At 50.6% G+C, this 15,972-nt stretch overlaps 1 protein-coding gene across 1 annotated transcript; it reads right to left on the minus strand.

Moving 5' to 3' along the window:
* Positions 1-5,322: 5,322 nt before the first annotated feature.
* LOC101939109 (melanin-concentrating hormone receptor 1-like) lies at positions 5,323-15,333 on the minus strand. Its single transcript, XM_005297487.5, has 2 exons — positions 14,878-15,333; positions 5,323-9,522 (listed from the first exon to the last, which is right to left on the minus strand). Exons 1-2 carry the CDS (start codon positions 14,945-14,947, stop codon positions 8,474-8,476), a joined length of 1,119 nt encoding a protein of 372 aa, XP_005297544.1. The 5' UTR covers positions 14,948-15,333; the 3' UTR covers positions 5,323-8,473.
* Between the last annotated feature and the right edge of the window lie 639 nt (positions 15,334-15,972).

A 15,972-nucleotide genomic window follows, 5' to 3' on the forward strand; every position in this document is an offset into this window, starting at 1 on the left:
CCACCTAGGTCACATGGCATTGTTTTTGCTCCTGGCATGGCTGACTCCCAAAGCCACAACCCACAATGAACTTTCAGGATGATTGTGTGGACCTTTCATCCTAGTTTAAGCTGAGAATTTAAAGGGATTCTCTCATCATTGCACTAGAACTGGTGCAGATCCACTGGAGGGAGCAATGGTGGGAGTGTCAGAACAGACCAGTAACAGGTGTGTTTATTACTGTATTGTCTAGCCCTGCTCTAGTCTATTTAGGATAAGAACGGACATACTGGGTCAGATCAATGGTCCAGCTAGCCCAGTAGTGACTGCTGCCAGATGCTTCAGAGGGAATGAACAGAACAGAGCAGATGGAGTGATCCATCCCTGTCATTAACTCTCTATGACGCTTTCCTGCCAACATAGCTTCTGCCTTGCACGGAGGTAGAGTAATTATGCGGATGGGAGAGCACGCGCCTGTTGGCATAGCGCGCTGTCTGTAGCGCTTCTAGTGTAGACCTGCACTCGTTGAAGGGAGGTTATGGCCTAGGTAGCAACTGATGAGGCCTAAGCAGATAGCATGCTAGCAAAGGGCTGAAAGAGTGAAAGGGGGCAGATAGGTGCAGGTATTGCCTGGATAGAGGCAATACCCATGATTGAATTCAGAAAGGAGGTGACTAAGGAGGGGCAGAGAGAGAAATGGCAGAGGCCAAGGACAGAACCCAGAGGAACACCCTACTAAAGAGACCCAGCAACAGAGGAGTGCATTCGTGATCAGAGAAGTAAAAATGAAACCAGGAGGACAAGGTGCCTGAGACTCCAGTGCAATGTGTCAGCTTCCCAAGAAGGATGCCTTGATTCATGGCTTCAAATGCAGCTCCAAGGTCAAGAAGGATGAGGAGAGGGAAAGAGAAAAAGGGTCAGACAAGGAGAAAAGACCATAGAGCACATGGAGAATTGTCTCAGGAAAAAGCAAAGGAAACTCTGCTCTCCCAGCATGCCAGATTGCTGATCTGAGAAACTAATTTGTGTCCTTTCTTACTACTCTCTTTCATCTAGCTATTTAGACAGATTCCAATTAATCACTGGAACAGATCAGATAAGGGGCTCGGCTTGTGTGAGTCAGAGGCAGAACTGAGGTGTCTTAATGGAGTGTGAGTGCCCTGACTGCATCTCTGTGCCCGCCTGAAGGTCTATTTACACTTGTGCCAGTGTGGCTTGATGTGTACAGCTGTGTACGAGGGCTGAATGCTTTCCTTTTCCACTGCCCCTTTTGTTCAGATATTGCAATCAATAAAATGACCCCAGTTCTCAAGCCTCATATATAAATGTCAAGAGCAAAATACACAAAGGGATAAATGCCACAGCAGAATAGAACATCAACATACTCACTGTGTTAACAAAGCAGGCTTTGCAAGGGCGGGAAATGAATGTGATGCCTGATGTTAGCCATATTGTGCTAGACCGAGACAGAGCTTGGGGATCTATTCTATGCAGCTAAGGTGACATTTTGGTAATAGCATACTTCTGACTTTCCAAGCAGAGAGGTTCTTTCTGTGCTCTTGGTTGTGGAAGGGTCAGGGAGGTTCTGTCTGGGAGGGTCATGTGAAGATGGCTGGGTTGGGTTGGAACCTGAGCAGAGGTAGCTTTGTCCTCTTTCCAAAGGAGCTCATGGGACTTGGGGCTTGTTCTGGATGGAGACAATACAAACTAAGTGACAGCAAAGCCCCACCCCATCTTGCCATCTGAGGATTCATCTCATTGTGCCAGTGGGAACCTCTGGAGGGCAATGCTGGGCATCTGAGCACTTGAGATCAGAGGCTCAGAATCTCCCCTCCTGACTCAGAACCCAGTTGAAGGCTGTAAATGGAGACCCGCTGCCAGGGCCACTTTGAAACTAGCAGCAACACTGGGAAATGGCCTTGCACCTCTTGGGAGGCAGGAATGGGCAGAAGAACTGGATTTTCCGGAACCAGAACCAGGTCAGACTTACACATGGCGATAGTTTAAAACTCTTTTCATCTTAACGGAAGGTGCTAGATGGGGCTTGAGGAAGACTCTTTTATTACCATTCCTGTTATAACTTCCAGGTAAAGCTGCAGTAAAGAGAGGATGCACCATTTACTACAAAAGGATTTCCTGGGTGGTGAGCAAAGTCCCTTCAGACTTTCTCGTAGTGCTGCAGAAGTTACAATATGAGATGGGCCTGAACCCAGTCCCTGGCTCAGTGCTCCTCAGAACTTTGGTGTAGCCAAATTCTGGACCCACATTTTCTGGCTTGAGCCTATCTCCAGTCACCATGTACTGCTGCTGTAATGGGACTTGAAGCAAAGGCACATGCACCTGTAAAAATGTGGTCAGCACCCTCTCTCATGCATGCTGCATGTGCAGAGAGAGAGAAGCTGGATAACTTACTCTGGGAAGGTGTCAAAGGAAGGTCAGCTGCAGGAAAGCAGTTCTGCTGGTTGCCCCCTGCTAGGCTCTGTCAGATGTGACCATGCATGTGAGCGAGGGTGGTCCTTAACAGTTGAAGACCAACATTCATAACACCCAGAGACAGTTTTCTGGTGTGTTCACACCACACGGCATAGCATCTGAAAGAGGAGGTGTGTGTTTCTCTTTGGGCCAGTGATGCTTATGTCTGTGTGCTGGCCTGAGAGTATGGCATTCAGTGCCTTATTAGATCCCTTCCATTAATGCCTGGGAGTCCTGCTCTCTTATTATTCATGACTTTCTCCCATCACCAGCACATCCAATATGTGGCCCATGTCTTACGGGATCCTCATCAGGAGACAGCTTCTTGACAAATATATTTACCACTGATCTCTTGTCACATGAAGGTCTGTCTCCCCCCCTGGGCTGGCTGATGGAAGGGGTGGTGAGTTGGGGTGGGGAAGGCAGGGATATATTACCTTGCTCACTGAGTCAGATGGTTCCTTTCCAGGGCTGCCTTGCAACCCTGGTTATAATGGTGCTGCAGTCAGCCTTGCCATCTGCCTTGTCTTTTCCAGTCCTCAGCCACATGTGCTGGGCTTTGAGGGCTTGATCCTGCAGGTCAGTGGGAGTTTTGCCTGTGTAAGGACTGCAGGGTTCCAGGAGAAAGACTCACTTTTGTGGGGTGAGCCCCATTGCTGCCTTTCTCCTGCATGGCTTGGCTTCTCAGTCCAATTCCATGTGACAGGGTGGCCTGGCATTCTGCTTTCTTCGTGGAAGGCGTGGGGGCTGTTCTCCTGGCAGTTGTATGAGCTGTGACTATTACAATTCTTCCATGGCTGGCCCCTTCATCTTACCTGGCTGGGCTGGGCCTCTCAGGCCAGATGCCTTTGTTTGATGCACTCAGAAGTTGTAGCCTGGGATGGTTGGGTAGCACCTCCTGTTAGCCTCAGCTATGGTGACCAGATAGCAAGTGTGAAAAATCGGGACAGGGAATGGGGGGTAATAGGAGCCTATATAGGAAAAAGCCCCAAATATCAGGACTGTCCCTATAAAATCGGGACATCTGGTCACCCTAGCCTCAGCTGGGTGCACAGTTATTCCCATCCCATGCTTTAGAGGCCACACGGGGAGGATCAGGGTCTGGGGGTTAAATAATCTTTCACTCTCCTCCCTCTCCCCCATTTTATTTCAATCATTTTATTATTATTCCTCTCTCTTTCTCTCACACCCTGCCTCTCTCTTTTTCTCCGTCCCTATATATCCTCTTCCCTCTTTTCCTCTCACACCCCATATTCTCTTCCTTTTGTAACCTCATTTCCTCTCCCCCCCCCGTCCCTTTTCCCCAATGTTCCCTTCTCCCCGTCTTTACTCCACTCCCTCTCAGCATAGCCACTGGGACATCTGGCCTTGCTGCCGTGTCCTTTTTGGTGTTAAACTGCCTTTAAGAGGAGGGCCAAGCTATCCTGTAAGATTATGACAGTTTCACTGCCTGTATAATGAGATCCGTTGGAGAATGATGGCTTCTGCCTGGGGCCCTGGGAAACCACCCCACTCCCCAGATACATATCCTCTTTCTAAGGAGTCTTTGCTGCTGTTGCTACAGACACTCAAGCTCTGGAACAAAAAGCAGCAAAAGGTTGTGCGTAAATGGAGATCCTAAGACACGTTCCCTGCCATTTCCTTTCACTGCCATCCAGAAGCCTCACTTGCCAAGACCCTAATTGGGCCAGGCTTTGCCAAAATGGCTATTACTAGCATAGTGGCTTTCTCCACAGGTGTATTTAATTGGCTGTTCCTGCTGCTGCTGCTGTAGAAATGGCACCGACAAGAGACAAAGCAGGGAGCCCTTTGCTCTTTGGAATACCGACCTTTCCCAGGACACTGTTTTCTCCTCTCTTAGGAGCTGGAGAGAGGGACTGAGGAGGCAGCATGTGGAATGTCTGAGTCAAGAAAAACCTCATGGGAACAGGCAGAGAGGAACCTACTAAAACTGGTAACTAGAGCTCAGCAACTCAGTGATTTTTCAGTTGGGTGGCTGAACCAAAACATCTGAAAAAAAAATTGGGTCATTTCAAACCAAAACTGATTTTTTTTTTCCCCCTTGCCAAAAAAAAAAATTGTGTGTCTCAAACACAATTGTGAACATTGTTTGGAAGAGACACGTCAAAATGAACCATTCAGACTTCTTTGAATTTCCCCCCCTCATTTTTTTTATTCAGCCAAAACGGATCATCAAATTCAACCCGAGTTCACAAATAGTTTTGGTCTCCTGGAAACTGAATTTTTCGGCAAGTTTACTATTCAACCAAATTTTTTTTTCCCCCATCTCTACTGGAAATGTTACACTCTCATAGTGTGAGTTGTCAGATGCCGGCTTAGAGGGGGCCCCCACCCCTGACAGTCAGGACCTGCTCATGCCGACAAGTCAAACCGTGTCTGAATCCCATTGAGGCTACAGCCAAGGTCAAACAGCCTTTAAGCACTGGTTTTAAAATAGGTGTAAGCTGGGGATCTTCTAACACAACTTTTCCCTGATGTAGACAGGGACTAAAAGTCTGGTCCCTGAAAGATGCACGGTGTCTTTCCCTTGATTTCAGTGTGAGTTGAGGGGCATTCAACACTTTTCAGGCAGTGCCCAGCACCTTGCAGGATTGGGTCCATATGAGAATGGACAGGAGAGGGGAAAGGATGCCACCAAAGACCATTAAAAGCTAAATTTCACAGAGAGCCACATTTCTGTGTGACCTGGTTATGCCTTGGAAAAGGCGTGGGCACCCACACATGCTCACAGAGCCATTTATAGTTCTGGCTCCTTGACTCATTGGCCAGCCTGTGATGGGAAATACGTGTTTAGCAGCATTGGGCTTGCAGTACGGGATCAGACGGAGCACAGGCCTGGAGCCAACCAGCTCAAGCACAAATGTCTTTATTGTACACGAGATAACAATATGGCACTCTCCGAGAGCCAAATACCAGCAGCACGAAGTACACAAGAGGCCTTAGGCCCCGCAGATACATCCAGCTCAAACTTTGCGGACAGACGGATAACTACACATTTGTAGCATACGCAGGGAGCGTTGGGGAAATCCTCTCAATTTAAACTCTGTTGGTCTTGATACCTGGAGAGGTCTGTGCAGCCTGCTCAGAGATGTGCGGGAAATGCCCGACTCCTGCAGGGTGGCAGAGTCTCTACCACAAGGACCAATATCTGATTCACACAGAAATGAAACCAGCCCTCTCCCTTACCTTGGGGGATGTTTGATTTGGTTTTCCATTTGTGGAGCCTCGGGATTCCCTGTCTCCCTGCTTTACCTCCCCCACAGTTCCTGCTCCTTGCAGCAGCTGGCACTATTCCATCCAAGGAGCCTCATCCAGAATCTCTCAACACCACTCCCTGATCACAGCCCGCCCTTAAACACAGGCCATAGGGAACAATCCTGCTTTTGCTCTAGAGTGCTGTTCTGGGGGAAATCTAACAGGTCTCCTCCGCTTCTCATGTCTGTGATTCAGGCTGTCCAGGTGGGGTCCTGCAAGTTCCACAGTCCGTAGAGCAGCCCCAACTCCCTCTCTGGCAGCAGACCCAGAAGGGATAGGGAAGTAGTCCCCCCTTCCCCCGAACTCTATTCTCCCTACTCCAGCAACAAGAATGGAGAAGGAGCAGCATGGGGCCCATTGCTGCTTGGAACCCATCCTGGCTCTAAGAACCGGGAGATGCTATCAAGTGACACATGGCATTCCTGCCTCGGAGGCCGAGCCTGCTGCCTCCACACCAGGCACAGTCCCTGACTGAACAGGGGAGTGAGGGACATTTTGTTTTATGCCTGGTTTGGGAAGAAAGGACCCATTCATTCTGAAGATCTTCAGTTCAATGTAATAAGACCCTGCTCACCTAGCAGTGAGTGGGGAGCTGGCCTGGACGGAAGGGAAGATGAGCTGCTGCTTAGGGGATTTTTGGGTAGTTCAGTCCCCATGTTCATCCCCTCCCAGAACTTTCCTCACTCAATCTATTTCTTTTATTAGAATGAATTGGAATCAATCTCCATTGGCTACTGTTTCTCACCAGAAAAGGAGACACAATCCTCCCTCCTTCCCACTTCCTTACCCAACTGGAGGGTCACACAGGATGTATTTGCCCTTCTTGAGAAGAACAAGACTCTCCTTAGCAAACCCCCAGACCCTGTTCCTTATCTCTTGCTCCCATCTCCTCAGGGAAGTTATTGGCCAAAGAGCAAGTAACCACAATAAAGCTCCCCCTAGAATCTGCACAGGTGAGTTAAATTCCATGCAGTCAGGATGGGAAAGAAGATCAGAAGAGGAAAGAGTATGTTCTAGACCGAAAGAGTTGACTGCCCACCTATCTAGATTTATCCTCTAGGGGCAGAGAACAATATTGGGAGACTACAGTGCAGTCATGAGATGTGTGTGCTTACATTGGTGCATGTAGTTAGAGAAATAACTGTGTGTCTATATGGGGTTGCCTGCATGTGTATCAGCTAGTGTAGATATAGGTGAATGTGTGTGCATGTTAATGGGTTTTGTGTGTGTGTGTATACACACACACACACACACACACACACACACACACACACATGCCTACAAATGTGTGCGTGGTTTCTGAAGAATGTTTTGTAGTTGTATGTGTGACTGTGTGTAGCTGCATGGAGGTGTGCAGCGGCGTGGATGAGTGTATGATTATGAGGATGTGAATTAGCTCCTTTGCGCCGTGTGTGGTCTCTGTAGGAGTGCATGTGAAACAGTGTGTGTTTGTAATGTTTCTTCTACATCAAACACATCCACAACAGTCACTTGCTCCTTGTTTAACAAGCAGCTTAAGACTTTCCTGACTGTCTCCTGGGACTCCTGTGCAGTCTATCAATGTAATCCCCAGCACTTAGCTGATCCATGTCCCTCTAATAGGTGAAAGTACCTCGCAGTCTCTGGAGAGATAGAGCTGCATTTTCCAAATACGGATGTTTTGGTTTTAATTGGTAATATTATCATTATCCTCTGGAAGTCCCTTAAGCAGCTGCATTTTCTCAGAGCGACCTTCTCCCATTCTCTTCCTCTACACACATCTGCCTTTGTGCACGCTGCCTTGTTTGGAGGAATCTTTAAAAAGCCACCTGTGTGATATTCCTTAATGAACATGCAGACTGATGGGCACAGAGGGAAACTGAAGGAGCAGCATGAGGGAAGCAGGCTCAACCGGATGACTATCTACAGATCAGGTGTTAGGAGCAGCAGCTTTGCTCAACTGCGTGAAATCCCTTGAAGCGTACAATCACTATCGTCCAGAGGGCCTGATTTTGCTTGCAAATATATAGAGACAGCTTGTCAAGGCCCCAGAATCCAGTTCCTGAATATTCATAGGTCGGCCAAGCAGCATAGCTCACTGGAGGCAGGTTGGGACTTCACCAAAAAGTCCAGAGGATCTTGGCAAGGCAGGAGTTCCCTCACTAATGCTTGTGGGTTTGTTCCTCAGGCACTTTGAAGGCTGCTTTGCTGAGCAGTTCCTTGTCTTTTTGCTTCTGGAATTTAAGCATAGGCCTCGGTAAGCTCAGTTTTCTAGCCCTCTCCCCCTTTTTTTAAATAGTCTTTTTAAAAAGTTCAAGTCTTAAAGCAAGAGGGTCCATATCAGCTTCTTTCCCAGAAACAATGGTCAAACAGTAAGGACCCAATTGAGATCCTTTTGCTAAAGGCTGGCATGGCGTACAGTGCCAACAAAATACCTTCCGAAGACGTCTCTCTCTTCATGTCTCCCTCTCTTTCCCTTTTCCCTCCAAGAGGAGCCCATTGTTCTGTGTGAAATTAAAAGGAATTCCCAAGTCCTTCCTCAGTGGACCAAGGAACCAGTATGCAGAAGCTTTTAGATCAGGGGTAGATTGAATGCAGAGCCCTGTAATGAGAGAGGACTCGACTGTGAGTCTCCAAAGCGGAAGCCTGTAGTCCATGTGCTTCACTGAGAGCAGTCAAAAGCTACTTCCTATACACAGCCCTACTTACTTTGTGTCATTCCCAGAAAAGACCCCCAAAGCCATCTTTTGGTGTGACCATAGAGTCCCTAGTGAACAGCGACAGTCACAGGCAGCGAGTGTGGGGAAAAGTCCTCCAGAAATTGAGTCTGCTGAGTGGATTCTGGTGCAAGCTTTAGGCACACACTGGCCTCTGTTGCGCTGTTGTTGTTGATGGAACTATTGTTGCGGAACTGCTCCTTGGCAGGACGGATGGCCACCATGAACTGGCGCTTGAAGGTCTCACTCAGGGCAATGTAGAGGAAGGGGTTGAGGCAGCTGTTGGCATAGCCCAAGCTAATGGCGAAGTTATAGGCATAGAAGAAGGCAACAGAAGGCGTGTCAATGCCGAGATGCACCAGCTGGAGGATGTAGAAGGGGGCCCAGCAAATGAAAAAGGCAGAGCAGATGGCAACTGCCATGCGGGTGACTTTCTTGGTACGTACCTGGAGGCTCCTCTGGGGAAGGGGGACCACAGTGGTAGCCATGTGCTGGAGGATCTTAAAATAAACAACACAGATGACAATCAGTGGGATAGCAAAGGCCAGCATGAACTGGTAGAGCGTGAACCAGTAGACATCAGTCTCGGGGTTGGGAAGCAAGAGAGCACAGCGGACAGTCCCATCCTCCAGAGGCATCAGGCCTGCATACATCCACACGGGAATGATGGTCAGAAAGGAAAGAAGCCACACCAAGCAGATTACTGAGGCTGCTACACATGGTGTCCGGACATAGGTGGATTTCAGAGGGTAGACGGTTGCCAGGTAACGGTCGAGGGTCATCACTGTCAGGATGTTGGTGCTGGTGATCTGGCTGTTAGTGTCCAAGGCGGTGATGATGGTGCACAAAGGAGCCCCGAAATACCAGGCGCCGTTACCAAGGAGCTGGTGGATGAGGAAAGGCATGCCCAGCAGGAAGAGGAGATCCACGATGGAGAGGTTGAAAATGAAGATGTCGGGCACGGTCTGCTTGCACCTCAGCTTCTTCTTCTTGACAATGGTGTAGATGACGATGAGATTCCCGACAATGCCCAGGAAACAGATGATGCCGAACAGGCTAGGCATGATCACATTGGTGTAGGGGGCTGCCCTTTCTGCCACTGCCAAAACAAACCAGAGCCGTGAGTCTTAACAGCCTGGGCTTCATCCCCCACTGTGCCAATACCCCTGTGTAGCTGGATTTCTCCTCAGCTCAGAGACAGGTTTAAGGAATTCTGAAATTGTGTGGATACTAAAGTGGGGGTAATTTACACCTTTTCCTGCCCTGCCCAATGCACATGGCACACCAGCTTAGTTTCACATTTACATCCTCTTTGCCATATAAGCATCCCCATAATGCAGTGGTTTTCAAACCTTTTTTCTGGCGACCCAGTTGAAGAAAATTGTTGATGCCCGCGACCCAACGGAGATGGGGATGAGGGGTTTGGGGTGTGGGAGGGGCTCAGGGCTGGGGCAGAGGGTTGGGGTGCGGGGGTGAAGGCTGCGGGGTGGGGCCGGGAATGAGGGGTTCAGGATGTGGGAGGAGGGTTGGGGTACAGGAGGGGGGTCAGAACTCTGGGCTGGGGGTGCAGGCTCTCGGGTTCTGGGATGAGGGGCTTGGGGTGCAGGAGGGGGCTCCGGGTTTGAGGGGGCAGGGGTTTGGGGTGTAGGAAGGGGCTCTGGGTTGTGGGCGGGCTCAGGGCTGGGGCAGGAGATTGGGACGTGGGGTTGGGGCATGGGTTTACCTCAGGCAGCTCCCAGTCAGTGGCACAGCGAGGGTGCTAAGGCAGGCTTCCTGCCTGTCCTGGCACCACGGACTGCACTGCACCCTGCAAGTGGCCAGCAGCAGGTCCAGCTCCTAGGCAGAGGCGCGCAAGTGGCTCAGTGTGGCTCTTGCCCACAGGCACCATCCCCTCCCCCTGCTCCTATTGGCCATGTGGAGCCGGTGCTCGGGGCAGCACGTGGAGCCCTGTGGCCCCCCGTCTAGGAGTCGGACCTGCTGCTGGCCACTTCCGGGGCACAGCGTGGGATCGGAACAGGTAGTGACTAGCCTGCCTTAGCTGGGCAGCACCATTGACAGGACTTTTAACGGCCCAGTCAGCGGTGCTGACCAGAGCCACTGCAACCCAGTGCCTTACATTCCGCGACCCAGTACTGGGTCACGACCCGCAGTTTGAAAACCATTGCCATAATGTACCTCAGTCCTGACTTGAAACAGCTATGCCAATGTACCTCAGCTCTGACCTACCTCCTGCAAGAGGTCTCTAAAGCTTCTCCTAAATACTAAGGCCAAGGTTTTCAAAAGCGGGTGCCTAAAATTAGGCCTCTGAGTCCATATTTAGGCACCTGATTTTCAGTAGTGCTGAGAACCCAGCTAAAGTCAATGGAAGCTGCAGCTGTTCATCACTTGTGGAAAGCATTAGGCCCAGATAACCAAATTCATTTTCACTTGTTATGTTGATAGACTTGGGATGTCATGCAGAGAAATCAGGTGTGAGTTGGCATTGGCCATTGGGCCATTAACCTACAGAGACTGAGTTAGTGTTTGCTGAACCTACTGCCTTGTCAGGAAGCGCCACAAACCACATGTGCAAAGAGAAGACCACCATCCCCAGTGGAGGCAAATCACTTTTTTATCTTGTTATTTTTCTCCTATGGGGTATGTTGTTTCCATGGGAAGTCATTGTGTAAATTATTTGTGTGCCTGTTGAAATTATATGCACTGCAGTTCAAGCATCCCCTAAGCCCACTCTATGACTGGCTCTCATTGAATTGCAGATGATTCAAACTGATTTTAATTGGGAATACTTTTCAATTACTCTATTCTTCTGTCTCCTTAACAACTTGTTCCTGCAGGGGTGTAGTGCAGGAAGTGGGGGACATTTACAGTGGAACCCAGAGAAATAAAAACTAGCAAATATGTCACTAGTGTTCAGTCCCTCTGAACAGCAGATACCCATTCAGGGCCAAGTATTGCCAGTTAAAACTCTTGAGTCCAAAACTTTATCTGTTACATCAGAGTAAATCTGGAGTAACTTGACAGAAGTCAGTGGAGTAACTCCCAATTTACACCGAGGGTGGGGGTCAGAGAGCAGGATCAGACCCAGGACTAGCAAAACAGACTTGTGCCACCTCAATCATGTCATGTTTGCTTTCTAGGGAGCAGAGATGTGACAAGTCGCTGGTACCGCTATGCTTTTGACACTTGGAAGCCTCAGGATGAGTCATAAACAAAGCCAGGTAGGAACATTTTGAATCGATAGCCATATGCATCCTATCTCAAGCATCCGCACAGTTGACAGAACACAGCCAATCAGCCACAGATGGGAAGAGCCTTGTCACAGGTAAAGCAGACTGGTTTGCTAAGGATTCATATTTGTATCTCCAGCAAAGACAGCCCCCTGCTGCTTCATCTGCTGTTGATTAGAAACTGAAATGAATGATGAGAATCTGTTTGGCTGATGTCTTAGGAACACTCTGTCCAAACTAACTGAAAATATATTATCCATAAGAAAAAAATCCATATGCCTGTGAGATTTTCCTGCTGGCGCCCACCCTCCATGTTCAGCTCATAATAGAAATAACTTTGGCACAGGCTGTTTCCAGGGGATTAGTGACCCACTGAGCTTAATGGCCCCTGTCATGGCTGTGGTTGAAGTGTATCAATTCCTCCCAGCTGGTCATTAATCCCCAAGAAAAGCCCTGTGCTCTATGGCTTTAAATAACACTCTGCCATAGAACACAATTGAGACCTGTTGTTGCTCCTACATTATCAAGCCCACACATCTCCAGAGCATCCAGACTGGCCTCCCTCTTTCCCAGAGCCTGGAGGTGGGAGACTAGAAGAATAAGACTCTCCCTCCAAGCTGCTATATAGTAGCTAGTATGAGATGTGTGTCCTCACCCCCCCGCTTCCAGGAACAGGGAGGATTGTGTTATTAAAACACAGGACATTCTATTCAGACTCCCAGCCATTAAAATGTACTTTGCTGGTGTATAACTGAGTTTTTTAAAATGCTTGTAGTGGTTTGGTACAAGCACAAAAAATAGCAAAGTTAAGGTATGTACAAAGGCCTCACATAAAGGATTATTTATATAGCGCCTTTCATCCTGAAGGATCCCAAAGAGCTTTGAAGACTTTGTATTTAAAGCACCACTAAAAGAAGCCAACACTGGGATGGAGGGCATTGTGAATGCAGACGACTGGTGCAGTGTGTACTGAACGACAGTGGAAATAAGGGGAAATTTTAGCCAATGAGAGAGACAGACAGTCAGTGCAGTGTAGACAGGACCTTAGGGTTTAAGGCCATATGAGTAAGTGTTGCAATGAATTTAATGTGTGTGTGCACTAGTGCCCTCCACTGAATAAAATCAGAACTACTCAGCTGCATGGATTAGACTCTGTTCTGCTACCATCTGAAGGAGATTCTCCTTTAGCTCAAGTGGGTAGGGACTTTCAGAGCAGAAGGATCTGAGCTCTATTTCCATGGCTCCAAAGTGGCCATGCACTGCAGAATTATGACAACTACTTGAATTCTTATATGGCAACAAGATTTGTCACAATTTGGTGTTACTGTCCTTGTTAATGGCTCTACATCTCATCCTGTGATCCATAATCAGTCAAAACATTCATTCACTTTAGTGGAAATTTTGCCTGAATGAGGATCACAGGACCTGGCCTACAGAGCTTTCTCTCTAAGGTGAGAATGTACTTGGAACAAACGTATCCAAATACATATTAAAGTGTCTTTTAGTGTGTTTGCTAACAAAGGACTTAAAGTGAAGCATTTAAGTGAATAAAGGTGATGGTGTCATCCACCTTCTGAAATAAGGGGCTAGAGCCTCAGCTGGTGTAAATATTCTTTGCTCTATTGCAGTAGTTCTCAAGCTTATTTGATCGGGTCTCCCTTATTTGTGTCTGTAGTCATTTATGTCGTCCGTCCCTCCCACCCCGTACATATACCACCACCCAGTTCTGAAGGCAGCACTGTGCCAATAGCAGCACAGAAGTAAGCGTGGCCATGTGAAAAGTGATATTTGTAAATATCACTTTTCACAGCAGATGTAGTGCCCCATTGCCACCCTTCTGCGCTGCCACCCTGGGGCTGATGGCTGGAGTCCCACCATCTCCAGGTGAGGGCTTGGGAAGGAGCTGGGAGAAGGCAAGCCAAGCCTGGGCTGCCTCCTATTGAAGGATGAGGGTGTGTGAGAGGAGAGCCTGGGCTGTCAGCCCTGGGACATGGGGGCTCCAGCTGTGCCCTTTATCCCCACCTCCTGGTTGTGCACAACCTTTCTGCATGAGCCCCATGACAGACAGAGCTCTTAAAAAAACCACCCCCACGCAGCTTGCCCCTCCCTTGACACTTTCCTGCACCTCCCCTGGGAGGCCAGTCCGTCCCCGTCCCCCCCCCCCAGCTTGAGAACCGCTGCTTCTATTGATATCAGTGTCAGATCCTCAGCTGCTGTAGATCCTTGTAGTTCCTTTGAAGTCAATGGAACCTCACCAATGTACACTACTGAGCACCTGGCCTAATGGGCTTCTTCACAGGATAAACCATATTGGCTTATGACTATAAGGTGGTAGCAAGGTCCAAGGGATAAAGCAAAGGACCCAGGACCTGGGTTTTGCTCCCAGCATTACCAGGTTCCCTTTCTGATCCCAGCCACACGGCTTACCTTCTCTGTGCCTCATTTCCCAGCTGTAACACTGAGATGATACTTCCCCTCCACTGTGAAATGCTTTGAGAGCTAGGGCTGAAACGTGCCGCCGTAATGCTAGGAATGGTGATGATTATTGTCTTAGGCTCAGAATGCAGTGGAAGGATTTCAACGGGCTATTACGAGTGTTAGAATAAAAAATAATAAGGCTGAACCCAAAGGGTTCCGGGCTTGCCCTGGAGGGATGAAGTCGCTCCCACTACGGCTATCGGTGAATTGAAAGGGATCTTTGCTGGGAACTTTGCAAGCTGCCGCATTCAACTTCTCCCTCCCTTCGCACTCTGCACGGAGCCCCCCGGCGGGGTCCAGAGAGCGGCCCCCAGTGGAGCCGGGAGACCAGCGCAGGAGCTGTCCAGCCCAGCTGGTTCTGAAGTGTAAATTTCACCAACTTGCCGCGTGTCTAATTGGGGTGGGGGCGTGGGGGGACGGCCGAGGGAGGGGAACGGAAGCGGAGAGCACAGCCCTGTTCCCCGAGGGTTACGGGGCAGGCTAGGCAGAGGCGCTAAAGCAGAATCTCCCCTCGGTCCAGGCTCAGGGCATCTTCTTGGAGCCGGTTCCGTTTCAAGCCCGGCAAGTGCAGGGCGTGTAGGTGAGGTCAGCGCTGGGCTCCCCCAGACCTCCGCGTACCGGTAGCCGGCACCAATCAAAGCAGCAACCAGAGATCCCCTTGCCAGAGACTTCCCTGCCCACCTGTCCCAGCCCATCCCGTAGGGTCTGCTGCTGCTCTCAGCCCCGCCGGTCCCCCGGCCCGCACTTACCGGACCCGTTCCTGGGAGCCCAGGCGGAGCAGTTCCTTGGGCACTGGGACAGGGAGTTTTCCGAGGCCATCTGGCATCTAGAAGGGGAGCCACGAGGCGAACCTCAGCCGGATTCCTCGCCTTGCCTGGACGCCTGCCCGCTCCCCGGCATCTCTCTGCGGGCCCCGGGGTGTGGGAGAGGGAAGGGGCCGGCGGCAGGCGGGGCAGGGTCTCTTGGGCAAGTTGGCAGGGAGCCGGCCCCGGGGGACTTCAGCGGGCCGCCGGGCTGGGCGGCTGGAGCCGATGTTCCGGGCGCTGCACGGGTCTGGCGGCTGCGGACATGAACTTGGCTGCTCCGGTCCCGGCTCCGGAGAGAGCTGCGGGGGCAGCCGAGCCTGCAGCCCCTAGCGGCGGGCGCCGCGTCAGCCTCCAGCGCCGCTCCCCTGCGCCCGCAGCTGGATCGGCCCCGCATTCACTGCCGCCGCCGCAGCGCTGGCTGCCCGGGAGGAGCGGCGGCCGGGGCTGGTCTCCCGCCCCCTCCCCGGGGCGCTCAGCGCCGCAGCACTGACATCAAAGAGCAGCTGACTCCGGCCGCCACGCACACGCGTTCACACACAGCGGTGTGCTGCGTGGCATTGGCAAGCGGCGCCGCCGAGAGCCGGGGGCGGAGCGGGTCCTGCCCAGGAGACAGCGATCCAGCCAGGCAGCCGCTTCCTTCCACAACGGGACTCTGCCCTGGCAGGCTGGGGGAAGAGGACGCGGGCACAGTGTTCAGCCTGGTGTCCCCTGTGGTAAACCTCGCTGGGCTTTGGATCAGGCGGCGTGGGAGGTATGGGGGGGGGTGAGGAACCAGCTCCCCCATGGGGGATATTTTCTCCATTCTCCTTGTGTATTTCCCCTCTCCCCACACTCCTCCCACTCCCAGGACTGACCCCCAGCTAGGACATGGTCCCAAATACAAGGAAATAGCACAAGGATACCCAAACTTTCCCTTACTGGGTCCCTCTCATCTAGCTGGGATTCCCCCGCCCCCCATTTACCAACTGGAGAAGGGCAGAGTGGTCAGGAGTGCCTGCATCCGAAGAAGTGGGCTGTAGTCCACGAAAGCTTATGCTC

Source organism: Chrysemys picta, chromosome 12 (genome assembly GCF_011386835.1).
Source record: "Chrysemys picta bellii isolate R12L10 chromosome 12, ASM1138683v2, whole genome shotgun sequence".
Taxonomy (NCBI): Eukaryota; Metazoa; Chordata; order Testudines; family Emydidae; genus Chrysemys; species Chrysemys picta.

Coding starts and splice junctions, on each gene's coding strand:
- LOC101939109 (XM_005297487.5), bottom strand. CDS start 14,947: ATGGCCTCGGAAAACTCCCTGTCCCAGTGCCCAAGGAACTGCTCCGCC. Junction 9,523..14,877: donor GGCTCCCAGGAACGGGTCCG/GTAAGTGCGGGC, acceptor TTGTTTTGGCAG/TGGCAGAAAGGGCAGCCCCC.